At 55.3% G+C, this 27,537-nt stretch overlaps 1 protein-coding gene across 1 annotated transcript; it reads right to left on the bottom strand.

Moving 5' to 3' along the window:
* Window positions 1–5,804: 5,804 nt before the first annotated feature.
* LOC121001585 (cytochrome P450 11B, mitochondrial-like) lies at window positions 5,805–26,966 on the bottom strand. Its single transcript, XM_040432742.1, has 9 exons — window positions 26,680–26,966; window positions 22,289–22,444; window positions 21,830–22,029; window positions 21,228–21,431; window positions 13,692–13,846; window positions 10,974–11,140; window positions 10,554–10,632; window positions 6,768–6,959; window positions 5,805–6,008 (listed from the first exon to the last, which is right to left on the bottom strand). Exons 1-9 carry the CDS (start codon window positions 26,964–26,966, stop codon window positions 5,898–5,900), a joined length of 1,551 nt encoding a protein of 516 aa, XP_040288676.1. The 3' UTR covers window positions 5,805–5,897.
* Window positions 26,967–27,537: the final 571 nt, after the last annotated feature.

Genomic DNA, 27,537 nt, shown 5'->3' with positions numbered 1-27,537 from the left:
TGTGGGTGTGTCTGTAGGTCGGTGTGGTGATGACTGATGTGTGGGTGTGTCTGTAGGTCGGTGTGGTGGTGGGTGACGTGTGGGTGCGTCCACAGGTTGTGGTGGGGGGGTGACGTGTGGGTGCATCTGTAGGTTGGTGTGGTGGGGGGTGACGTGTGGGTGCGTCTGTAGGTTGGTGTGGCTGTGGGTGCGTCTGTAGGTTGGTGTGGCTGCGGGTGCGTCTGTAGGTTGGTGTGGCTGCGGGTGCGTCTGTAGGTTGGTGTGGCTGCGGGTGCGTCTGTAGGTTGGTGTGGCTGCGGGTGCGTCTGTAGGTTGGTGTGGCTGCGGGTGCGTCTGTAGGTTGGTGTGGCTGCGGGTGCGTCTGTAGGTTGGTGTGGCTGCGGGTGCGTCTGTAGGTTGGTGTGGCTGCGGGTGCGTCTGTAGGTTGGTGCGGCTGCGGGTGCGTCTGTAGGTTGGTGCGGCTGCGGGTGCGTCTGTAGGTTGGTGTGGCTGCGGGTGCGTCTGTAGGTTGGTGTGGCTGCGGGTGCGTCTGTAGGTTGGTGTGGCTGCGGGTGCGTCTGTAGGTTGGTGTGGCTGCGGGTGCGTCTGTAGGTTGGTGTGGCTGCGGGTGCGTCTGTAGGTTGGTGCGGCTGCGGGTGCGTCTGTAGGTTGGTGCGGCTGCGGGTGCGTCTGTAGGTTGGTGCGGCTGCGGGTGCGTCTGTAGGTTGGTGCGGCTGCGGGTGCGTCTGTAGGTTGGTGCGGCTGCGGGTGCGTCTGTAGGTTGGTGCGGCTGCGGGTGCGTCTGTAGGTTGGTGCGGCTGCGGGTGCGTCTGTAGGTTGGTGCGGCTGCGGGTGCGTCTGTAGGTTGGTGCGGCTGCGGGTGCGTCTGTAGGTTGGTGCGGCTGCGGGTGCGTCTGTAGGTTGCTGCGGGTGCGTCTGTAGGTTGGTGCGGCTGCGGGTGCGTCTGTAGGTTGGTGCGGCTGCGGGTGCGTCTGTAGGTTGGTGCGGGTGCGTCTGTAGGTTGGTGCGGGTGCGTCTGTAGGTTGCTGCGGCTGCGTCTGTAGGTTGCTGCGGGTGCGTCTGTAGGTTGCTGCGCCTGTAGGTTGCTGCGGCTGCGTCTGTAGGTTGGTGCGGCTGCGGGTGCGTCTGTAGGTTGGTGCGGCTGCGGGTGCGTCTGTAGGTTGGTGCGGCTGCGGGTGCGTCTGTAGGTTGGTGCGGCTGCGGGTGCGTCTGTAGGTTGGTGCGGCTGCGGGTGCGTCTGTAGGTTGGTGCGGGTGCGTCTGTAGGTCGGTGCGGCTGCGGGTGCGTCTGTAGGTCGGTGCGGCTGCGGGTGCGTCTGTAGGTCGGTGCGGCTGCGGGTGCGTCTGTAGGTCGGTGCGGCTGCGGGTGCGTCTGTAGGTCGGTGCGGCTGCGGGTGCGTCTGTAGGTCGGTGCGGCTGCGGGTGCGTCTGTAGGTCGGTGCGGCTGCGGGTGCGTCTGTAGGTCGGTGCGGCTGCGGGTGCGTCTGTAGGTCGGTGCGGCTGTAGGTTGGTGTGGTGGTGGGTGACGTACGTGTCACGGAGCTTCACTTTGAGGGTCTTTCATACCGCAGCCAGATGATTCAGATGGAGCTCAACTCTTTTATTTATAAATCAATATAACAGGAATATCTCAGGGGACGGCCGCAATACATCTCCCTGGTTAGGAGATCATCACACATGGTCCCAGGATCTGGCCTCAATTCAGAACCTGACCCTTCCAGCACACATAGCAACTACAAACTACCACACCCGACATCTTCACTTTGTATTCTCATCATTCCCTTAGCCCATGGGCAGGTAGAGGCATGAACAACTACCAGCCCCCAACCATCCAGCATCTCCTGAAGGGTCCATGATCAGAAGCTGATGAAGTCCATGCTCTCCTGCCTCCCCCACCACATTCCAAGATGATCTGTCTCTGGACAGTCTATAAAATGTTTATTCAGTGAAGCCCCCAACAGCACCCCAATGCATCACATTCCCCCCCGAATGTTTGTAGGACACCACAGCACTGCAAGAAGACAAAGGACATGGAGATAATGACCAACATGACAGCACATTATGAGGAGAAATAAGTTGGATTGGGGTCCTTCACAGTGTATCTATAGGTCGGTATGTTGGGGGGAGACCCCCTGCCAGGGGCATGTAGAGAAGACGAGGGGTTGGTGGGGCTAAAGGGTTTGACAGTGGCTTCCTCCTCCTCTTGCTGGGCCAAACACGCACATGTATGACTTGACTGGGAGTGGTGTCAGCCGACCGCTATCTTCTGTGCATGGCCGTCCTCACCCGTCACCAGCTCCTACCCTGTAATACAATAGTTGTTTCGCACTGTCCTGCCGTTTACGGACATTGTGGGTTCCCGGTGGGATGGAGCCTGCCTGCAGTGGGCCCTGGTGTTAGGCTTGCCCCCATCTGACCTCTTATGTGCTCTCCAACACTTATAGAATGATATGCAAAGAGTTCTGCTCCATCTGTGTTTAGCGTCTGGTACCCGTGTGACGGGTGGAGGCCGGGATGCATGTCCTCTGCTCTTTGTTGGAGGGGGGGTTCTGGATCTGGGGGACCGGGGAGAGTCTACAGTCGTGGCCAAAAGTTTTGAGAATTACATAAATATTGGAAATTGGAAAAGTTGCTGCTTAAGTTTTTATAATAGCAATTTGCATATACTCCAGAATGTTATGAAGAGTGATCAGATGAATTGCAAAAACCCACTAATTCTGACAAACTCCAAGAAGTGATGATGAGAGAATGGGTTGCTATCAGTCAGGAATTGGCCCAGAAGGTGATTGAGAGCATGCGCAGTCGGATTGCAGAGGTCCTGAAAAAGAAGGGCCAACACTGCAAACACTGACTCTTTGCATCAATGTCATGGAATTGTCGATAAAAGCCTTTGAAACGTATGAAGTGCGTGTAATTATATTTCACTACATCACAGAAACAACTGAAACAAAGATCTAAAAGCAGTTTAACAGCAAACTTTGTGAAAACTAATATTTGTGTCATTCTCAAAACTTTTGACCACGACTGTAGGTGGCTGCTTTCATTACCAGATGCTCCCGCTTAATTGCTGCATCTAATGAGCGTTATGGACAGAACAGATGTCTCCCTCTAATTAGCTGCGATAGACTCTGCCGGGCGCTGAGAACCAGGGCAGCATCACCTGATGGCTCGGGCGAGCAGTTGTGTCTACACCGTGCCACATTCTAGACGCACTAACCCCCCCTATAGATCACTGCCTCTCCACCAAGAGCCCCTATAGATCACCCCGCCTCTCCACCAAGAGCCCCTATAGACCACACCGCCTCTCCACCAAGAGCCCCTATAGATCACACCGCCTCTCCACCAAGAGCCCCTATAGATCACACCGCCTCTCCACCAAGAGCCCCTATAGATCACACCGCCTCTCCACCAAGAGCCCCTATAGATCACACCGCCTCTCCACCAAGAGCCCCTATAGATCACACCGCCTCTCCACCAAGAGCCCCTATAGATCACACCGCCTCTCCACCAAGAGCCCCTATAGATCACACCGCCTCTCCACCAAGAGCCCCTATAGATCACACCGCCTCTCCACCAAGAGCCCCTATAGATCACACCGCCTCTCCACCAAGAGCCCCTATAGATCACACCGCCTCTCCACCAAGAGCCCCTATAGATCACACCGCCTCTCCACCAAGAGCCCCTATAGATCACACCGCCTCTCCACCAAGGGCCCCTATAGACCACACTGCCTCTGGACCAGAAAGACTCCTTCTCCATGGACCAGCTGTATATCAGTCACCCCTTCTTCTAGGAGCCCCCATAGATCACAGTGCCTCTCCACCAAGAGCCCCTATAGACCACAGTGCCTCTCCACCAAGAGCCCCTATAGACCACAGTGCCTCTTTACCAAGAGCCCGTATAGATCACACTGCCTCTTTACCAAGAGCCCCTATAGATCACAGTGCCTCTTTACCAAGAGCCCCTATAGATCACACCGCCTCTTTACCAAGAGCCCCTATAGATCACACCGCCTCTTTACCAAGAGCCCCTATAGATCACACCGCCTCTCCACCAAGAGCCCCTATAGCTCACACTGCCTCTCCACCACGAGCCCCTATAGCTCACACTGCCTCTCCACCACGAGCCCCTATAGAGCACAGTGCCTCTCCACCAAGAGCCCCTATAGATCACACTACCTCTCCACCAAGAGCCCCCTATAGATCACACTGCCTCTCCACCAAGAGCCCCTATAGATCACACTGCCTCTCCACCAAGAGCCCCTATAGATCACACTGCCTCTCCACCAAGAGCCCCTATAGATCACAGTGCCTCTCCACCACGAGCCCCTGTAGAGCACAGTGCCTCTCCACCACGAGCCCCTGTAGAGTACAGTGCCTCTCCACCACGAGCCCCTATAGATCACAGTGCCTCTCCACCACGAGCCCCTATAGATCACAGTGCCTCTTTACCAAGAGCCCCTATAGATCACAGTGCCTCTTTACCAAGAGCCCCTATAGATCACACCGCCTCTTTACCAAGAGCCCCTATAGATCACACCGCCTCTTTACCAAGAGCCCCTATAGATCACACCGCCTCTCCACCAAGAGCCCCTATAGCTCACACTGCCTCTCCACCACGAGCCCCTATAGCTCACACTGCCTCTCCACCACGAGCCCCTATAGAGCACAGTGCCTCTCCACCAAGAGCCCCTATAGATCACACTACCTCTCCACCAAGAGCCCCCTATAGATCACACTGCCTCTCCACCAAGAGCCCCTATAGATCACACTGCCTCTCCACCAAGAGCCCCTATAGATCACACTGCCTCTCCACCAAGAGCCCCTATAGATCACAGTGCCTCTCCACCACGAGCCCCTGTAGAGCACAGTGCCTCTCCACCACGAGCCCCTGTAGAGTACAGTGCCTCTCCACCACGAGCCCCTATAGATCACAGTGCCTCTCCACCACGAGCCCCTATAGATCACAGTGCCTCTTTACCAAGAGCCCCTATAGATCACACCGCCTCTCCACCACGAGCCCCTATAGATCACAGTGCCTCTCCACCACGAGCCCCTATAGATCACAGTGCCTCTCCACCACGAGCCCCTATAGATCACAGTGCCTCTTTACCAAGAGCCCCTATAGATCACACTGCCTCTTTACCAAGAGCCCCTATAGATCATTGCCTCTCCACCAAGAGCCCCTATAGATCACAGTGCCTCTTTACCAAGAGCCCCTATAGATCACACTGCCTCTGGACCAGAAAGACTCCTTCTCCATGGACCAGCTGTATATCAGTCACCCCTTCTTCTAGGAGCCCCTATGGATCGGAGCCCCCCCTTCCTTTTCCATGGACCAGCTGTGTATTACTTGCCTCCTCCACCTGGACTACCTGTATATCAGCCTCCCACACCCCCTTTTTTTTTTTTTTCTTTTGATGATCCTATAGATCACAGCCCACACTGCCCCAGGATCCTACCATAGATCTGTCCTCTCCTGCCTCCGATTTCTTAGCCTTCCATCCAGGAACCCTCATGGATCCCTGCCAGCCCTCCTGTAGTGGGTGAGGGTTAGCTGGCAGTGTGACTCTACACAGCGGTACCATACCACTCAGGGTTTGGAAATCTGGTTGATGGCCCAAAGAGCTGTGTAATGGCAGTAAATTAGTGGTGATCACTCACATTACAGGGTGTTAGATAGAACACAGCTAGGAGTGATAGCCCTGCCCCTGCCCCTGCCCAAGCAGTCTCCTCCCCTGTGTGAATTTACTCCACCCATTGTTGTTCATCAGGGATCAGGCAGAGCTCACAATTTACTCTTTATTCACGAAGCACAGAATACACTTTCACTTGCTGGACACAAGAGCTTACAATCCACCCTGCGTCCCGCACAGCAGTGGGGTAAGGTGGTACTGGGTCAGATCGGGCAGAAGGTCAGCAGCGGTGGTTTCTCAGGCATCAGGATGAAGCCAAAAACTGTCTTTATGTCGTCTTTGCAAACGGTGTCAATCTGAAAGTTCTTCAGCATCTGGAGGGTTAAGGACAAGGGTGAAAGTGAACGCAAAATGAAATGGGGTGACCCTGCCGAACCCCAGCAACCTCCAGTGATCAAAGCTTCCAACCAGAAAGATACCTTCACACCCCAAACCAGAGAACCAATCTGGCACCCACCTGTCCCCACCCCTAAACCAACTGAGACAACCTACTTGTCCTCACTCCCAAACCACTGAGATGACCAGCCTGCCACCCACCTGTACTCACCCTAAAACCACTGAGAAAACTAACCTGCCACCCACTTGTACTCACCCTAAAACCACTGAGATGACCAGCCTGCCACCCACCTGTACTCACCCTAAAACCACTGAGAAAACTAACCTGCCACCCACTTGTACTCACCCTAAAACCACTGAGATGACCAGCCTGCCACCCACTTGTCCTCACTCTCAAACCACTGAGATTACCAGCCTCCCACCCGCCTGTCCTCACCTCCAAACCACCGAGAAAACTAACCTGCCACACACTTGTCCTCACCCCCAAACCAGAGACAACTACCTGTCCTCAGCCCCAAACCACCGAGACGACCACCCACATGTCCTCACCCTAAAACCACTGAGACGACCAGCCTGCCACCCACCTGTTTTCATCCTGAAGCCATGGTCTGGAGTTGAAAACTGAATAACATAAAACCAGGGCTTACGAGACGGAGAAATATTAACGAGGAAGAACCCTCAATGACCTGGTGCCCGCCGCCTCCTTACCCCTCCCCGCGCTGCACCTCAGGACTTACATGCATCAGGAAGAGCATCATCTCGGTCTCCGCAATCCTTCTGCCGATGCACTGCCGTGATCCAAAGCCAAACGCCAGTGCCTTAAAGTTTGTGTCATCTCTGCGCATCCAGCGATTGGGGTTGTAACGTAGGGGGTCCTGGAAGATGTGGGAACTACGACCCATAGGGTACAGACCGACCTGCACCAGGGTCTGGGAGAGAAGGTTAACTTTACTGACTGCTCCTGCATACTGATTGCTCCCTCCACCGTTTATATTCATTACAGTCATTGTGAAAATGTGCCCATTATAGAGGAAAGCAGAGTGTGGGGTGTAGAGGGGACACAATATGGAGGTAAGCATGAGATGTGGCGGGTATAGGGGACACGATATGGAGGTACAGCATGAGACGTGGCAGGTAGAGGGGACACGATATGGAGGTACAGCATGAGACGTGGCGGGTAGAGGACACGATATAGAGGTACAGCATGAGACGTGGCAGGTAGAGGGGACAGGATATGGAGGTACAGCATTAGATGTGGCGGGTAGAGGACACGATATAGAGGTACAGCACGAGATGTGGCGGGTATAGGGGACACGATATGGAGGTACAGCATGAGACGTGGCAGGTAGAGGGGACACGATATGGAGTTACAGCACGAGACGTGGCGGGTAGAGGACACGATATAGAGGTACAGCATGAGACGTGGCGGGTAGAGGGGACACGATATGGAGGTACAGCACGAGATGTGGCGGGTATAGGGGACACTATATGGAGGTACAGCATGAGACGTGGCAGGTAGAGGGGACACGATATGGAGGTACAGCACGAGACGTGGCGGGTAGAGGGGACATGATATGGAGGTACAGCATTAGATGTGGCGGGTAGAGGACACGATATAGAGGTACAGCACGAGACGTGGCGGGTAGAGGGGACAGGATATGGAGGTACAGCACGAGATGTGGCGGGTATAGGGGACACGATATGGAGGTACAGCATGAGACGTGGCAGGTAGAGGGGACACGATATGGAGGTACAGCACGAGACGTGGCGGGTAGAGGACACGATATAGAGGTACAGCACGAGACGTGGCGGGTAGAGGGGACATGATATGGAGGTAGAGGGGACATGATATGGAGGTAGAGGGGACACGATATGGAGGTACAGCATGAGACGTGGCAGGTAGAGGGGACACGATATGGAGGTACAGCACGAGACGTGGTGGGTAGAGGACACGATATAGAGGTACAGCACGAGACGTGGCGGGTAGAGGGGACATGATATGGAGGTAGAGGGGACACGATATGGAGGTACAGCACGAGATGTGGCGGGTATAGGGGACACGATATGGAGGTACAGCATGAGACGTGGCAGGTAGAGGGGACACGATATGGAGGTACAGCACGAGACGTGGCGGGTAGAGGGGACATGATATGGAGGTACAGCATTAGATGTGGCGGGTAGAGGACACGATATAGAGGTACAGCACGAGACGTGGCGGGTAGAGGGGACAGGATATGGAGGTACAGCACGAGATGTGGCGGGTATAGGGGACACGATATGGAGGTACAGCATGAGACGTGGCAGGTAGAGGGGACACGATATGGAGGTACAGCACGAGACGTGGCGGGTAGAGGACACGATATAGAGGTACAGCACGAGACGTGGCGGGTAGAGGGGACATGATATGGAGGTACAGCACGAGATGTGGCAGGTAGAGGGGACACGATATGGAGGTACAGCACGAGACGTGGCAGGTAGAGGGGACACGATATGGAGGTACAGCACGAGATGTGGTGGGTATAGGGAACAGAATATGGAGGCAGAGGGGACACGATATGGAGGTACAGCGCGAGACGTTGCATGTAGAGGGGACCCCAGGATATGGAGGTACAGTGCGAGATGTGGCGAGGACACAATATGGAGGTACAGCACGAGTTGTAGCGGATAGAGGGGACATGATATGGAGGTACAGCAGGAGACATACAGGGGACACGATATGGAGGCACAGCATGAGATGTGGTGGGTAGAGGGGACACATTATGGAGGTACAGCATGAGATGTGGTGGGTAGAGGGGACACGATATGGAGGTACAGCATGAGATGTGGTGGGTAGAGGGGACACTATATGGAGGTACAGCATGAGATGTGACGGGTAGAGGGGACACTATATGGAGGTACAGCATGAGATGTGACGGGTAGAGGGGACACTATATGGAGGTACAGCATGAGATGTGGTGGGTAGAGGGGACACATTATGGAGGTACAGCATGAGATGTGGTGGGTAGAGGGTACAGGATATGGAAGTACAGCACAAGACGTAGAGGGGATAGGATGGGGAGGTACAGCACAAGACGTGGTGGGTAGAGGGGACACATTATAGAGGCACAGCATGAGATGTGGTGGGTAGAGGGGACACGATATGGAGGTACAGCACGAGATGTGGTGGGTATAGGGAACAGAATATGGAGGCAGAGGGGACACGATATGGAGGTACAGCGCGAGACGTTGCATGTAGAGGGGACCCCAGGATATGGAGGTACAGTGCGAGATGTGGCGAGGACACAATATGGAGGTACAGCACGAGTTGTAGCGGATAGAGGGGACATGATATGGAGGTACAGCAGGAGACATACAGGGGACACGATATGGAGGCACAGCATGAGATGTGGTGGGTAGAGGGGACACATTATGGAGGTACAGCATGAGATGTGGTGGGTAGAGGGGACACGATATGGAGGTACAGCACAACACGTAGAGGGTACAGGATATGGAGGTACAGCATGAGATGTAGTGGCTATAGGGAACACAATATGGAGGTTCAGCACAAGATGTGGCAGGTAGAGGGGACACGATATGGAGGTACAGCATGAGACGTGGCAGGTAGAGGGGACACGATATGGAGGTACAGCACGAGAGGTGACTGGTAGAAGGGACATGATATAGAGGTACAGCACGAGATGTGGCGGGTAGAGGGGACAGGATATGGAGGTACAGCACAAGACGTGGCGGGTAGAGGGGACACGATAAGTAGGTACAGCCCAAGACGTAGAGGGGACAGGATATAGAGGTACAGCACGAGAGGTGACTGGTAGAAGGGACATGATATAGAGGTACAGCACGAGATGTGGCGGGTAGAGGGGACAGGATATGGAGGTACAGCACAAGACGTGGCGGGTAGAGGGGACACGATAAGTAGGTACAGCCCAAGACGTAGAGGGGACAGGATATGGAGGTACAGCACGAGACGTGACTGGTAAAGGGGACACGATATCGAGGTACAGCACGAGATGGAGGTACAGCACAAGATGTGGCGGGTAGAGGGGACACATTATAGAGGCACGGCAAAAGATGTGGCTGGTAGAGGGGACATGATATGGCGGTACAGCACAAGACATGGCAGGTAGAGGGGACAGGATATGGAGGTGCAGCATGAGATGTGGGTAGAGGAGACACGATATGGAGGTACAGCACGAGATGTGGCGGGTATAGGGAACAGGATATGGATGTACAGCATGAGATATGGCAGGTAGAGGGGACACGATATGCAGGTACAGCACAAGACGTGGCGGGTAGAGGGGACACAATACGGAGATATGGAAGGAAAAGAATATGGGGGTACAGCCTAAGGCATGTGGGCTATGGCGTTATATAGTATGGCAGAAGTCTAGGACTTTACCGTCCATTTAGGTCACATCTTGTGAATTTGGTCTGTAATTTTAGGGCTGTCTATCTGGTGACCCTGTCCTACCAGCCCGGTCTCCCCTACTGTCCCTAATGAGGAAACATTACAGCAGATGTCTCACCCCGGAGGGAATGTGGTAGTTATGGAGCGTCGTGTCCTTGGTCAGATGTCTCTGGACTGTGATCCCCACAGGATACAACCTGAAGACACAAGGAAAAGGAGGAAATATCTCAGTATCCAGTGAGCAGGTGCCACCTAATGGTCACATTGTCAGGAAACGACACCAGTATGCATGTCCCATCCGGTCGGTGGAGGATGAACTCTTCTGCTTTGCACCCTCCTGCAGGCAGCATCCATTAACACTGGTAATGTCAAATTTTTTGCTGATTTAGCCCCCCATCCCCCCCACACCCAACTGTCAATTGGAGTGGGGAGGGGACCCCTGAAGTGCAGAACAGGACATGAAATCTGGGAATGTCCTGGAGGGTCAAGGACACTTGAGAGGTCGGTTCATCTGTTGTGTGGTAGAGACATCACTTACCTCAGCGTCTCCTTAATGGCTCCCTTCAGCAGAGGCATAAGGTTCAGTAACTGGTTCAAGTCTTTAGGGTTCGCGGCCTCTGCTTTGTTAATTTCATCCCTGAGTTCTCTCTGCACAGACTGATTCCGGGCAAGTTCAAAAAGCGTGAAGAGCAAGGGCATGGCTGTCTGAGGGCAAGAAGACAAAGCGTAAAACACAAGATGGTCAAGAAAGACGGAGAAGAGTAAGGGCATGGCTGTCTGAGGGCGAGAAGACAAAGCGTAAAATACAAGATGGTCAAGAAAGACGGAGAATAGTAAGGGCATGGCTGTCTGAGGGCGAGAAGACAAAGCGTAAAACACAAGATGGTCAAGAAAGACGGAGAAGAGTAAGGGCATGGCTGTCTGAGGGCGAGAAGACAAAGCGTAAAACACAAGAGGGTCAAGAAAGACTGTGAAGAGTAAGGGCATGGCTGTCTGAGGGCGAGAAGACAAAGCGTAAAACACAAGATGGTCAAGAAAGACGGAGAAGAGTAAGGGCATGGCTGTCTGAGGGCGAGAAGACAAAGCGTAAAACACAAGATGGTCAAGAAAGACGGAGAAGAGTAAGGGCATGGCTGTCTGAGGGCGAGAAGACAGCGTAAAACACAAGATGGTCAAGAAAGACGGTGAAGAGCAAGGGCATGGCTGTCTGAGGGCGAGAAGACAAAGCGTAAAACACAAGATGGTCACGAAAGACGGAGAAGAGTAAGGGCATGGCTGTCTGAGGGCGAGAAGACAAAGCATGAGTGTGGGGTATAGAGGGGACACGATATGGAGGTACAGCACAAGACCTGGGTAGAGGAGACAGGATATGGAGGTATAGCATTAGACGTGGAGGGTAGAGGAGACAGGATATGGAGGTACAGCATGAGACGTGGCCGGTAGAGGGGACAGGGTATGGAGGTACAGCATGAGACGTGGCCGGTAGAGGGGACAGGGTATGGAGGTACAGCATGAGACGTGGCGGGTAGAGGGGACAGGATATGGAGGTACAGCATGAGACGTGGCGGGTAGAGGGGACAGGATAGGGAGGTACAGCATGAGACGTGGCGGGTAGAGGGGACAGGATATGGAGGTACAGGATGAGACGTGGCGGGTAGAGGGGACAGGATATGGAGGTACAGCATGAGACGTGGCGGGTAGAGGGGACAGGATATGGAGGTACAGTATGAGACGTGGCGGGTAGAGGGACACGATATGGAGGTACAGCATTAGTCGTGGTGGGTAGAGGGGACATGATATGGAGGTACAGCATTAGTCGTGGCGGGTAGAGGGGACAGGATATGGAGGTACAGCATGAGATGTGGCGGGTAGAGGGGACACTATATGGAGGTACAGCATAAGATGTGGTGGGTAGAGGGGACACTATATGGAGGTACAGCACGAGATGTGACGGGTAGAGGGGACAGGATATGGAGGTACAGCATGAGATGTGACGGGTAGAGGGGACACTATATGGAGGTACAGCATGAGATGTGGCGGGTAGAGGGGACACTATATGGAGGTACAGCATGAGATGTGGTGGGTAGAGGGGACACTATATGGAGGTACAGCACGAGATGTGGTGGGTAGAGGGGACACTATATGGAGGTACAGCACGAGATGTGACGGGTAGAGGGGACACTATATGGAGGTACAGCACGAGATGTGACGGGTAGAGGGGACACTATATGGAGGTACAGCACGAGATGTGACGGGTAGAGGGGACACTATATGGAGGTACAGCACGAGATGTGGTGGGTAGAGGGGACAGGATATGGAGGTACAGCATGAGATGTGGTGGGTAGAGGGGACACTATATGGAGGTACAGCATGAGATGTGGTGGGTAGAGGGGACACTATATGGAGGTACAGCATGAGATGTGACGGGTAGAGGGGACACTATATGGAGGTACAGCATGAGATGTGACGGGTAGAGGGGACACTATATGGAGGTACAGCATGAGATGTGACGGGTAGAGGGGACACTATATGGAGGTACAGCATGAGATGTGGTGGGTAGAGGGGACACTATATGGAGGTACAGCATGAGATGTGGTGGGTAGAGGGGACACTATATGGAGGTACAGCATGAGATGTGGTGGGTAGAGGGGACACTATATGGAGGTACAGCATGAGATGTGACGGGTAGAGGGGACACTATATGGAGGTACAGCATGAGATGTGACGGGTAGAGGGGACACTATATGGAGGTACAGCATGAGATGTGACGGGTAGAGGGGACAAAGTATAAAACACAAGATGGTCAGGAAAGACAGGTCAGAGTCAGGGCGTTCTGAGGGCCGGAAGGTGACGGAAAAACAATAAGATACCCAAGAAGGAGGGTGAGGATTAGTGGCAGGCTGTCTGTGGGGGCAAGTAGATGGGGTCCACTGCGATGCGTGTCTTCACAATAGGGAGCGGGGAAGCAGCCGCGGCCACACTCCTGGGGCTGCAGATTATCTCCCATAATCCAATGTACAGATCCTTTCTTCCTCGTGACAACTCATCAGTCACATGACAACTCATCAGTCACATGACACCTCATCAGTCACATGACACCTCATCAGTCACATGACACCTCATCAGTCACATGACACCTCATCAGTCACATGATCCCGCTGATGTTTATTTACTGTGTATGACACCTGCAGACACCAGAACGGGGCGATGTCAGCAGCTTCCACCACCACTACAGCATGGACCCCGGGCCCCTCACCGTGTCCACTCCTCCGGCCATCAGCTCAGTGATATTGGCCTTTATCGAGTCCAGTGGAAGTTCTCCCTGTAGCAGCAGCTCTGCCATTATCCCAGAGTATCCTCGCTCCTGACCCAGACAGAACTCCTGGTAAATGTTCTGGATGCATCGATCCGCTGCAACCATCAACAAAAGGTCAAATCCAGAACCACACAGAACAGGAGGTCAGAAACAGAGACAAGAAAAGGATCAGAACAAGGGGAGAGAACAGAGGATGGCACATACTGGGGAGGGAGGGGACGGAGGATGGTATGTACTGGGGAGGGAGTGGACGGAGGATGGTACATACTGGGGAGGGAGGGGACAGGGGATGGTACATACTGGGGAGGGAGGGGACGGAGGATGATACATACTGGGGAGGGAGAGGAGGGAGGATGGTACATACTGGGGAGGGAGGGGACGGAGGATGGTACATACTGGGGAGGGTACATACTGGGGAGGGAGGGGACGGAGGATGATACATACTGGGGAGGGAGAGGAGGGAGGATGGTACATCCTGGGGAGGGAGAGGACGGAGGATGGTACAGACTGGGGAGGGAGGATGGTACATACTGGGGAGGGAGGGGACGGAGGATGGTATGTACTGGGGAGGGAGAGGAGGGAGGATGGTACATACTGGGGAGGGAGGGGGACGGAGGATGGTACATACTGGGGAGGGAGGGGACGGAGGATGGTACATACTGGGGAGGGAGGGGACGGAGGATGGTATGTACTGGGGAGGGAGAGGAGGGAGGATGGTATGTACTGGGGAGGGAGGGGGACGGAGGATGGTACATACTGGGGAGGGAGGGGACGGAGGATGGTACATAGTGGGGAGGGAGGGGACGGAGGATGGTACATACTGGGGAGGGAGGGGATGGAGGATGGTACATACTGGGGAGGGAGAGGAGGGAGGATGGTACATACTGGGGAGGGAGGGGACGGAGGATGGTACATACTGGAGAGGGAGAGGAGGAAGGATGGTACATACTGGGGAGGGAGAGAACAGAGGATGGTACATACTGGAGAGGGAGAGGAGGAAGGATGGTACATACTGGGGAGGGAGAGAACAGAGGATGGTACATACTGGGGAGGGAGGGGACGGAGGATGGTACATACTGGGGAGGGAGGGGACGGAGGATGGTACATACTGGGGAGGGAGGGGACGGAGGATGGTACATACTGGGGAGGGAGAGGAGGGAGGATGGTATGTACTGGGGAGGGAGAGGAGGGAGGATGGTATGTACTGGGGAGGGAGAGGAGGGAGGATGGTACATACTGGGGAGGGAGAGGAGGGAGGATGGTACATACTGGGGAGGGAGAGGAGGGAGGATGGTATGTACTGGGGAGGGAGGATGGTATGTACTGGGGAGGGAGGGTGGTTCGTACTGGGGAGGGAGGGGACGGAGGATGGTACGTACTGGAGAGGACGGAGGATGGTACATACTGGGGAGGGAGAGGACGGAGCATGGTACATACTGGGGAGGGAGAGGAGGGAGGGTGGTACATACTGGGGAGGGAAAGAACGGAGGATGGTACATACTGAGGAGGGAGGGTGGTACATACTAGGGAGGGAGAGAACGGAGGATGGTACATACTGGGGAGGGAGGGGATGGAGGATGGTACGTACTGGAAAAGACGGAGGATGGTACATACTGGGGAGGGAGAGGACGGAGGATGGTACATACTGGGGAGGGAGAGGACGGAGGATGGTACATACTGGGGAGGGAGAGGAGGGAGGATGGTATGTACTAGGGAGGGAGAGGAGGGAGGATGGTACATACTAGGGAGGGAGGATGGTACGTACTGGGGAGGGAGGGTACGGAGGATGGTACGTACTGGGGAGGGAGAGGACGGAGGATGGTACGTACTGGGGAGGGAGGGGACGGAGGATGGTACGTACTGGGGAGGGAGGGGACGGAGGATGGTACGTACTGGGGAGGGAGGGGACGGAGGATGGTAAGTACTGGGGAGGGAGGGGACGGAGGATGGTACGTACTGGGGAGGGAGGGGACGGAGGATGGTACGTACTGGGGAGGGAGGGGACGGAGGATGGTACGTACTGGGGAGGGAGGGGACGGAAGATGGTACGTACTGGGGAGGGAGGGGACGGAGGATGGTACGTACTGGGGAGGGAGGGGACGGAGGATGGTACGTAATGGGGAGGGAGGGGACGGAGGATGGTACGTACTGGGGAGGATGGTACGTACTGGGGAGGGAGAGGATGGTACATACTGGGAAGGGAGGGGATGGAGGATGGTATGTACTGGGGAGGGAGGATGGTACATACTAGGGAGGGAGAGGAGGGAGGATGGTATGTACTGGGGAGGGAGGGTGGTACATACTGGGGAGGGAGGATGGTACGTACTGGGGAGGGAGAGGACGGAGGATGGTACGTACTGGGGATGGAGAGGAGGGAGGATGGTACATACTGGGGAGGGAGGGGACGGAGGATGGTACGTACTGGGGAGGGAAGAGGACGGAAGATGGTACGTACTGGGGAGGGAGAGGAGGGAGGATGGTACGTACTGGGGATGGAGAGGACGGAGGATGGTACGTACTGGGGATGGAGAGGAGGGAGGATGGTACATACTGGGGAGGGAGGGGACGGAGGATGGTACTTACTGGGGAGGGAAGAGGACGGAAGATGGTACGTACTGGGGAGGGAGAGGAGGGAGGATGGTACGTACTGGGGAGGGAGAGGAGGGAGGATGGTACATACTGGGGAGGGAGGGGACGGAAGATGGTACGTACTGGGGAGGGAGAGGACGGAGGATGGTACATACTGGGGAGGGAGAGGAGGAAGGATGGTACGTACTGGGGAGGGAGGGGACGGAGGATGGTACGTACTGGGGAGGGAGGGGACAGAGGATGGTATGTACTGGGGAGGGAGGGTGGTATGTACTGGGGAGGGAGGGGACGGAGGATGGTACGTACTGGAGAGGACGGAGGATGGTACTTACTGGGAGGGAGGGGACGGAGGATGGTATGTACTGGGGAGGGAGAGGAGGGAGGATGGTACATACTGGGGAGGGAGGGGGACGGAGGATGGTACATACTGGGGAGGGAGGGGACGGAGGATGGTACATACTGGGGAGGGAGGGGACGGAGGATGGTATGTACTGGGGAGGGAGAGGAGGGAGGATGGTATGTACTGGGGAGGGAGGGGGACGGAGGATGGTACATACTGGGGAGGGAGGGGACGGAGGATGGTACATAGTGGGGAGGGAGGGGACGGAGGATGGTACATACTGGGGAGGGAGGGGATGGAGGATGGTACATACTGGGGAGGGAGAGGAGGGAGGATGGTACATACTGGGGAGGGAGGGGACGGAGGATGGTACATACTGGAGAGGGAGAGGAGGAAGGATGGTACATACTGGGGAGGGAGAGAACAGAGGATGGTACATACTGGAGAGGGAGAGGAGGAAGGATGGTACATACTGGGGAGGGAGAGAACAGAGGATGGTACATACTGGGGAGGGAGGGGACGGAGGATGGTACATACTGGGGAGGGAGGGGACGGAGGATGGTACATACTGGGGAGGGAGGGGACGGAGGATGGTACATACTGGGGAGGGAGAGGAGGGAGGATGGTATGTACTGGGGAGGGAGAGGAGGGAGGATGGTATGTACTGGGGAGGGAGAGGAGGGAGGATGGTACATACTGGGGAGGGAGAGGAGGGAGGATGGTACATACTGGGGAGGGAGAGGAGGGAGGATGGTATGTACTGGGGAGGGAGGATGGTATGTACTGGGGAGGGAGGGTGGTTCGTACTGGGGAGGGAGGGGACGGAGGATGGTACGTACTGGAGAGGACGGAGGATGGTACATACTGGGGAGGGAGAGGACGGAGCATGGTACATACTGGGGAGGGAGAGGAGGGAGGGTGGTACATACTGGGGAGGGAAAGAACGGAGGATGGTACATACTGAGGAGGGAGGGTGGTACATACTAGGGAGGGAGAGAACGGAGGATGGTACATACTGGGGAGGGAGGGGATGGAGGATGGTACGTACTGGAAAAGACGGAGGATGGTACATACTGGGGAGGGAGAGGACGGAGGATGGTACATACTGGGGAGGGAGAGGACGGAGGATGGTACATACTGGGGAGGGAGAGGAGGGAGGATGGTATGTACTAGGGAGGGAGAGGAGGGAGGATGGTACATACTAGGGAGGGAGGATGGTACGTACTGGGGAGGGAGGGTACGGAGGATGGTACGTACTGGGGAGGGAGAGGACGGAGGATGGTACGTACTGGGGAGGGAGGGGACGGAGGATGGTACGTACTGGGGAGGGAGGGGACGGAGGATGGTACGTACTGGGGAGGGAGGGGACGGAGGATGGTAAGTACTGGGGAGGGAGGGGACGGAGGATGGTACGTACTGGGGAGGGAGGGGACGGAGGATGGTACGTACTGGGGAGGGAGGGGACGGAGGATGGTACGTACTGGGGAGGGAGGGGACGGAAGATGGTACGTACTGGGGAGGGAGGGGACGGAGGATGGTACGTACTGGGGAGGGAGGGGACGGAGGATGGTACGTAATGGGGAGGGAGGGGACGGAGGATGGTACGTACTGGGGAGGAAGGGGACGGAGGATGGTACGTACTGGGGAGGGAGAGGATGGTACATACTGGGAAGGGAGGGGATGGAGGATGGTATGTACTGGGGAGGGAGGATGGTACATACTAGGGAGGGAGAGGAGGGAGGATGGTATGTACTGGGGAGGGAGGGTGGTACATACTGGGGAGGGAGGATGGTACGTACTGGGGAGGGAGAGGACGGAGGATGGTACGTACTGGGGATGGAGAGGAGGGAGGATGGTACATACTGGGGAGGGAGGGGACGGAGGATGGTACGTACTGGGGAGGGAAGAGGACGGAAGATGGTACGTACTGGGGAGGGAGAGGAGGGAGGATGGTACGTACTGGGGATGGAGAGGACGGAGGATGGTACGTACTGGGGATGGAGAGGAGGGAGGATGGTACATACTGGGGAGGGAGGGGACGGAGGATGGTACTTACTGGGGAGGGAAGAGGACGGAAGATGGTACGTACTGGGGAGGGAGAGGAGGGAGGATGGTACGTACTGGGGAGGGAGAGGAGGGAGGATGGTACATACTGGGGAGGGAGGGGACGGAAGATGGTACGTACTGGGGAGGGAGAGGACAGAGGATGGTACATACTGGGGAGGGAGAGGAGGAAGGATGGTACGTACTGGGGAGGGAGGGGACGGAGGATGGTACGTACTGGGGAGGGAGGGGACAGAGGATGGTATGTACTGGGGAGGGAGGGTGGTATGTACTGGGGAGGGAGGGGACGGAGGATGGTACGTACTGGAGAGGACGGAGGATGGTACTTACTGGGAGGGAGAGGACGGAGGATGGTACATACTAAGGAGGGAGGGTGGTACATACTGGGGAGGGAGAGAACGGAGGATGGTACATACTGGGGAGGGAGGGGACGGAGGATGGTACATACTGGGAGGGAGGGAGGGGACGGAGGATGGTACATACTGGGGAGGGAGAGGAGGGAGGATGGTACATACTGGGGAGGGAGAGGAGGGAGGATGGTACGTACTAGGGAGGGAGAGGAGGGAGGATGGTACATACTGGGGAGGGAGAGGAGGGAGGATGGTACATACTGAGGAGGGAGGATAGTACGTACTGGGGAGGGAGGGTACGGAGGATGGTACATACTGGGGAGGGAGAGAACGGAGGATTGAACGTACTGGGGAGGGAGAGGACGGAGGATGGTACGTACTAGGGAGGGAGAGGACGGAGGATGGTACGTACTGGGGAGGGAGGGGACGGAGGATGGTACGTACTGGAGAGGGAGGGGACGGAGGATGGTACGTAATGGGGAGGGAGAGGAGGGAGGATGGTACATACTAGGGAGGATGGTACATACTGGGGAGGGAGAGGAGGGAGGATGGTACGTACTGGGGAGGGAGGGTACGGAGGATGGTACATACTGGGGAGGGAGAGAACGGAGGATTGTACGTACTGGGGAGGGAGAGGACGGAGGATGGTACGTACTAGGGAGGGAGAGGACGGAGGATGGTACGTACTGGGGAGGGAGGGGACGGAGGATGGTACGTACTGGAGAGGGAGGGGACGGAGGATGGTACGTAATGGGGAGGGAGGGGATGGAGGATGGTACGTACTGGGGAGGGAGGGGACGGAGGATGGTACATACTGGGGAGGGAGGGGACGGAGAATGGTACGTACTGGGGAGGGAGAGGATGGAGGATGGTACATACTGGGGAGGGAGGGGACGGAGGATGGTATGTACTGGGGAGGGAGGATGGTACATACTGGGGAGGGAGAGGATGGTATGTACTGGGGAGGGAGAGGAGGGAGGATGGTACATACTGGGGAGGGAGGGGACGGAGGATGGTATGTACTGGGGAGGGAGGATGGTACATACTGGGGAGGGAGAGGATGGTATGTACTGGGGAGGGAGAGGAGGGAGGATGGTACGTACTGGGGAGGGAGAGGACGGAGGATGGTACGTACTGGGGAGGGAAGAGGACGGAAGATGGTACGTACTGGGGAGGGAGAGGAGGGAGGATGGTACGTACTGGGGATGGAGAGGACGGAGGATGGTACGTACTGGGGATGGAGAGGAGGGAGGATGGTACATACTGGGGAGGGAGGGGACGGAGGATGGTACATACTGGGGAGGGAGGGGACGGAGAATGGTACGTACTGGGGAGGGAGAGGATGGAGGATGGTACATACTGGGGAGGGAGGGGACGGAGGATGGTATGTACTGGGGAGGGAGGATGGTACATACTGGGGAGGGAGAGGATGGTATGTACTGGGGAGGGAGAGGAGGGAGGATGGTACATACTGGGGAGGGAGGGGACGGAGGATGGTATGTACTGGGGAGGGAGGATGGTACATACTGGGGAGGGAGAGGATGGTATGTACTGGGGAGGGAGAGGAGGGAGGATGGTACGTACTGGGGAGGGAGAGGACGGAGGATGGTACGTACTGGGGAGGGAAGAGGACGGAAGATGGTACGTACTGGGGAGGGAGAGGAGGGAGGATGGTACGTACTGGGGATGGAGAGGACGGAGGATGGTACGTACTGGGGATGGAGAGGAGGGAGGATGGTACATACTGGGGAGGGAGGGGACGGAGGATGGTACGTACTGGGGAGGGAAGAGGACGGAAGATGGTACGTACTGGGGAGGGAGAGGAGGGAGGATGGTACATACTGGGGAGGGAGGGGACGGAGGATGGTACATACTGGGGAGGGAAGAGGACGGAAGATGGTACGTACTGGGGAGGGAGAGGAGGGAGGATGGTACATACTGGGGAGGGAAGGGACGGAAGATGGTACATACTGGAGAGGGAGGGGATGGAGGATGGTACATACTGGGGAGGGAGGGGACGGAGGATGGTACGTACTGGGGAGGGAGAGGGCATACAGAGGAGGTGATGGAATGAGTACAGGTTATAACTTCCCTCATTTCTGCTAATTCTGAAGGACATGTATGAAGGCTCACCTTGCTCAAATATAGTATCCCAGGACTTCATATGTTCATTCCATATACTGCTGTCTGAGAGCCGCATTAGCTGGTGGGGGTAGTAGAGCAGCGGGAGGGTGGTCTTTATCATGGTCTCCACAGCACTAATAAACCGCAGTGATTCTGGATTTGGATGTTCCTCTAGGAGTCCAAGACGCTGCCCATACAAGACATAACTGCTGGCTGCAAGATGGGGGCAAATACACAGTAATGAAAATGATAAGGCAGAAGATGCTTATGTTATACCAGCTGTACATATATAATTATATACAGGAGATGCCCAGGTTATACCAGCTGTACATATATAATTACATACAGGAGATACCCAGGTTATACCAGCATGGTCCATATCACTATATACAGAAGATGGATAACTTATTCCAGCTGTACATATATAATTATATACAGGAGATACCCAGGTTATACCAGCATGGTCCATATCACTATATACAAGACGATGTATAACTTATTCCAGCTGTACATATATAATTATCTACAGGAGATGCCCAGGTTATACCAGCATGGTCAGTATATAGTAGAAGATGCCCAGGTTATAGCTGAGTATTTATGGTGTTACTCACCCTCCAGTGTGAATCTGAAGAGGTCCGCGTACAGGTCCACAGTCAGGGCTCCTCTGGTATTTTTATTTAGTCGCCGTTTTATCATGGACATGAAGTCTGTGGCGACCTCGTCCAGGAAGGGCATGAACTTCTTGACCCCAGCCATGCTCAGAACCTCCTTGTTCAGGATGATTCGGTCAGATCTCCAGCTTTCCCCATTCCTGTGCAGACACAAACATTGATCTCACTGATGGGGACTTCTCCTCCACCGCATGTCCTAATCTATGGTGAAGTCTATAGTGTCCTGGGCATTGTAGACCCTCCCCCACTCAATTCCCAGTCACCAGAAGTCTTCATAAGTCATAGACCTGAAGAAGCTGAACTATGGGGTGATCACCCAGCTGGCCACCATATCGGCCTAGTGGTGGATGTACACCGGCTCCTATTGGTGCCCAATAATGAGACTGACTTAGCACTTACAGCAGAAATACACCATATTTGTGGTTTCTCATCTCCCTGTGGGTCGCCCACGCATCGATGGTCATCCTACGAGGAAAGACACCTTCAGCTTGGAAGAGTCGGGCAACGTCCTGAGGAAGCATAATGTTCACACTGCTGTGCGTCCCCAAGTTCTCCCTGCAAAGAAGGAAACTCTATATGACACTGACAATCATGCTGATGGGGTTCTTTACAGTAAGAGCAGTGAGGCTGTGGCATCTCCGAGAGAGTGAGAAAGTTTGTGAGAGGGCATCTATTGTGCTTTAAGTAAAGGAAGTCTTACAATGTAGAAGAGGATTCTCTTCAGTACAAGCAGTGAACCTGCCATCACTGCAAAGTGCAATAATGAACAAAACAATAGCAAATGTCAATTCCGTCGAAAGGAATGAGATATGTGTGGAGGAAAGGTAATGCTAAGGTTGGAGGTTTAGGAAAGGTTTCTTTACAGTTAAGGCAGTAAAGTAGTGGAACTCCTGATTACAGTAGGTGATTATAGTAAACTGGACATGTTAGCGATCCCTCCGCCCCTTCTCCCTAGATTTGCAGCTTAAGGAGAACAATTTATCTCAGCATCACCAGAGTGTGAGTATAGGAAATGGTTGCACACGAGCATCTAAGGGCCTGAACATGGACATCCAGGGTCCTGCACATGGGCATCAGGGGCCTGTGCATTGGCATCTAAGGGCCTGAACATGGACATCAGGGGCCTGCACATTGGCATCTAAGGGCCTGAACATGGACATCAGGGGCCTGCACATTGGCATCTAAGGGCCTGAACATGGACATCCAGGGTCCTGCACATGGGCATTTAAGGGTCCGCACATTGGCCTCTAAGGGTCTGAACATGGACATCAGGGGCCTGCACATGGGCATCAGGGGCCTGCACATTGGCATCTAAGAGCCTGAACATGGACATCAGGGGCCTGAACATGGACATCCAGGGTCCTGCACATGGGCATTTAAGGGTCCGCACATTGGCATCTAAGGGCCTGAACATGGACATCCAGGGTCCTGCACATGGGCATCAGGGGCCTGCACATTGGCATCTAAGGGCCTGAACATGGACATCAGGGGCCTGCACATTGGCATCTAAGGGCCTGAACATGGACATCCAGGGTCCTGCACATGGGCATTTAAGGGTCCGCACATTGGCATCTAAGGGCCTGAACATGGACATCAGGGGCCTGCACATTGGCATCTAAGGGCCTGAACACTGGCATCCAGCGGTCTGCACACAGCCGTCTAGGGACATGAATGTGGGGATCTATATATCTACTCATGAGAATCCAGGGGCCTGAACATGGCCATCCATGGGCCTGCTCATTAGAATCTAAGTGCCTGAACATGGCCATCCATGGGCCTGCTCATGAGCATCTAAGGGCTTGAACATGGCCATCCATGGGCCTGCTCATGAGCATCTAAGGGCTTGAACATGTCCATCCAGGGACCATGCACATGAGCATCTAAGGGCTTGAACATGTCCATCCAGGTACCATGCACATGAGCATCTAAGGGCCTGAACATGGCCATCCAAAGGTCTGCACCTGGGCATCTAAGTGTCTGAACACAGACATCTAAGGGACTGCTTATGGCCATGAGCATTCAATGGCTTGTACAAGTTGATTCTTCAGTCACAGAACAGCAGAAACTTAGAATCCTTTACAAGATAATGTCACATGTGCCCAGAGACCACGCTCCGTCCTCATCATTGCTTTGCTCGTGGACTGCCCCAGATTTCAGTATTATGTCAGTCAAAAAAAAAACAGCTGATCTGAGAAAGTTGAATCAGCCGGCAGTTCTCTGTCCTCCACCATATACTGTAGGTTCATTGTGGTACAGAACATGGGTTCATCATTTGGTAGAAAGAAATAAACTGTTGCTAGACTGCTGTGTCCGATCCAGATTCTTCTCTGTCTCTGTCTTTTTCAAATTTATCTGTGTCTCCTCCAGACCCCTTTATCCTCCCTCCAGATCCTTCTGTCCTCCCACCAGATCCCTCTGTCCCTCTCCAGACTCCTCTACCCCCTCTGTCCTCCCTCCAGACCCCTTCGTCCTCCTCCAGACCCCTCTGTCCTCCATCATACTACTCTGTCCTCCTCCAGTCTCCTCTGTCCTTCATCATACTACTCTGTCCCCCTCCAGTCTCCTCTGTCCCCCTCCAGACTCCTCTGTCCCCCTGCAGACTCTCCTGTCGTCCACCAGACTCTTCTGTCCCCCTCCAAACTCCTCTGTCCTCCCCTAGACTCCTCTGTCCTCCTCCAGACTCCTCTGTCCTCCTCCAGACCCCTCTGTCCCCATCCAGACTCCTCTGTCCTCCCCCACACTCCTCTGTCCTCCAGACCCCTCTGTCCCCCTCCAGACTCATCTGTCACCTTCCAGACCCCTCTGTCACCCCCCAGACCCCTCTGTCACCCTCCAGACCCCTCTGTCCCCCTCCAGACTCCTCTGTCACCCTCCAGACCCCTCTGTCCCCCTCCAGACCCCTCTGTCCCCCTCCAGACTCCTCTGTAACCCTCCAGACCCCTCTGTCCCCCTCCAGATCCCTCTGTCCCTCTCCAGACTTCTCTACCCCCCTGTCCTCCCCCCAGACTCCTTCGTCCCCCTCCAGACCCCTTCGTCCTCCTTCATACTACTCTGTCCCCATCCAGTCTCCTCCGTCCTCCTCCAGACTCCTCTGTCCTCCTCCAGACTCCTCTGTCCTCCACCAGACTCTTCTGTCCCCCTCCAGACTTCTCTCTCCTCCCCCAAACTCCTCTGTCCTCCCCCAGACCCCTCTGTCACCCTCCAAACCCCTCTGTCACCCTCCAGACCCCACTGTCACCCTCCAGACCCCTCTGTCACCCTCCAGACCCCTCTGCCCTCCTCCAGACCCCTCTGTCACCCTCCAGACCCCTCTGTCACCCTCCAGACCCCTCTATGCCCTCCTCCAGACCCCTCTGTCCCCTCCTCCAGACCCCTCTGTCCCCTCCTCCAGACCCCTTTGTCCTCCTCCAGACTCCTCTGTCCCCCTCCAGACTCCTCTGTCCCCTCCAGACTCCTCTGTCCCCTCCTCCAGACCCCTCTGTCCCCTCCTCCAGACCCCTCTGTCCCCTCCTCCAGACCCCTCTGTCCCCTCCTCCAGACCCCTCTGTCCCCTCCTCCAGAATCCTCTGTCACCCTTCAGACCCCTCTGTCACCCTCCAGACCCCTCTGTCCTTCTCCAGACCCCTCTGTCCTTCTCCAGACCCCTCTGCCCTTCTCCAGACCCCTCTGTCCTCCCTCCAGACCCCTCTGTCACCCTCCAGACTCCTCTGTCCCCCTCCAGACCCCTCTGTCACCCTCTGAACTCCTCTGTCCTCCTCCAGACCCCTCTGTCCTCCCTCCAGACCCCTCTGTCACCCTCCAGACTCCTCTGTCACCCTCCAGACCCCTCTGTCACCCTCCAGACTCCTCTGTCACCCTCCAGACTCCTCTGTCACCCTCCAGACCCCTCTGTCCTCCCCCAGACCCCTCTGTCACCCTCCAGACTCCTCTGTCACCCTCCAGACTCCTCTGTCACCCTCCAGACCCCTCTGTCACCCTCCAGACTCCTCTGTCACCCTCCAGACCCCTCTGTCCCCCCCCAGACCCCTCTGTCCTCCCCCAGACCCCTCTGTCACCCTCCAGACCCCTCTGTCACCCTCCAGACTCCTCTGTCACCCTCCAGACCCCTCTGTCCTCCCCCAGACTCCTCTGTCACCCTCCAGACCCCTCTGTCACCCTCCAGACTCCTCTGTCACCCTCCAGACTCCTCTGTCACCCTCCAGACTCCTCTGTCACCCTCCAGACTCCTCTGTCACCCTCCAGACCCCTCTGTCCTCCCCCAGACCCCTCTGTCACCCTCCAGACTCCTCTGTCACCCTCCAGACTCCTCTGTCACCCTCCAGACTCCTCTGTCACCCTCCAGACCCATCTGTCCTCCCCCAGACCCCTCTGTCACCCTCCAGACCCCTCTGTCCTCCTCCAGATACTTCTGTTCTGTACCCTCCAGACTCCACTGCACAACAGTCTCATTCTGAAGCATGGTGAGGGAGTCATGGTTTGGGCAGCTTTTCTCCTCAGGGCCTGGACGCCTTGCAATCATTGAGAAAACGATGAATTCTAAGGTGTATAAAATAACAACGCTCGAATGATTGGGATGTAAATATCGTATGTAATGTCCAGTGATTTCTTTGCACAAGATGTGACATAATAATCCTCATCATCTTGTACAATATTTGCTTACGTCACATAGGAGCCTTCAGTGCAGATTCCGGAAAATTTGCATAGCAAAGAGCACTATTCTTCCCACCAAGGTGATGGAACCCATTATTATAACTGGAAATCATGAGGATATGAGCAGAGCCTCCACTTACCTGTATATCGGTCCCAGCTGGTGGAAGTTCTCCTCCATGACGTGGTGCATGCGCTGGAAATTGTTTTTCCTCCAGAACTGGAGGAGGTTGAACCAGGCATTGCGTCCGGTGCTGGGGATGGAGTGGAAAGGCAGAACTGAGCTGCTGGAGGTGACATCTGAGGTGGCTTCCTGGACCAGCGGAGCCGTGGACATACGTGACCTCCCTGTCCAGAGGAAGCTGCAAGGATCCCAAGAACCACGTCCCACCAGACATGAGCCAACCTGTCTCAGGACTTTCTTCTCCATCCTGCGATGCTCTCTGTAGTTTTCCTCCTGCAGGGGCTCAGTCTCTCATGGCTTCTTCCATCTACCGCAGTGACCAGATAATGTCTCACCCTGATGTTGACCCCCTTCTGCCTAATCTGATTTTCATGGGTCTCCTCTCCACTAAGTTGCTCTCTCAGTTGTCTTCTTCATCTCATATACAGCAGTTATCACCAGATCTTTCCATGACTCAGAGTGCCCCCCTCCCTGGCTCGGACCACCCGGCCTCCCCGCCCTGACCTCCTTCAGCTCAGACGTTTGATCAGAGAACATGCTAATGATGGTTTGGGTTTAGAAGATGTCATGTTAATTAGAGGCGTTGTCCATCACCACAGAGGTGGCAGACAACCTTAGATAAGTGGCATCTAGTGTGGGACCCCCAGCTACTCTGCCCCAGCCCGTGCCTTCATAAATCACACCAGAGCCAAGGTCCTTGAGGACAGCAACCCCCATCAGACTACCGAGCGTCTAATTGTAGAAGATACACCTAAGCCAATAATACAGAGGAGGAGACGAGCGCCTCATGTACAGGCACATAGATCGGGTGTAGAAC

Source organism: Bufo bufo, chromosome 5, assembly GCF_905171765.1.
Source record: "Bufo bufo chromosome 5, aBufBuf1.1, whole genome shotgun sequence".
NCBI classification, from domain to species: domain Eukaryota; kingdom Metazoa; phylum Chordata; class Amphibia; order Anura; family Bufonidae; genus Bufo; species Bufo bufo.
This window is presented reverse-complemented; position numbering and strand designations above follow the sequence as displayed.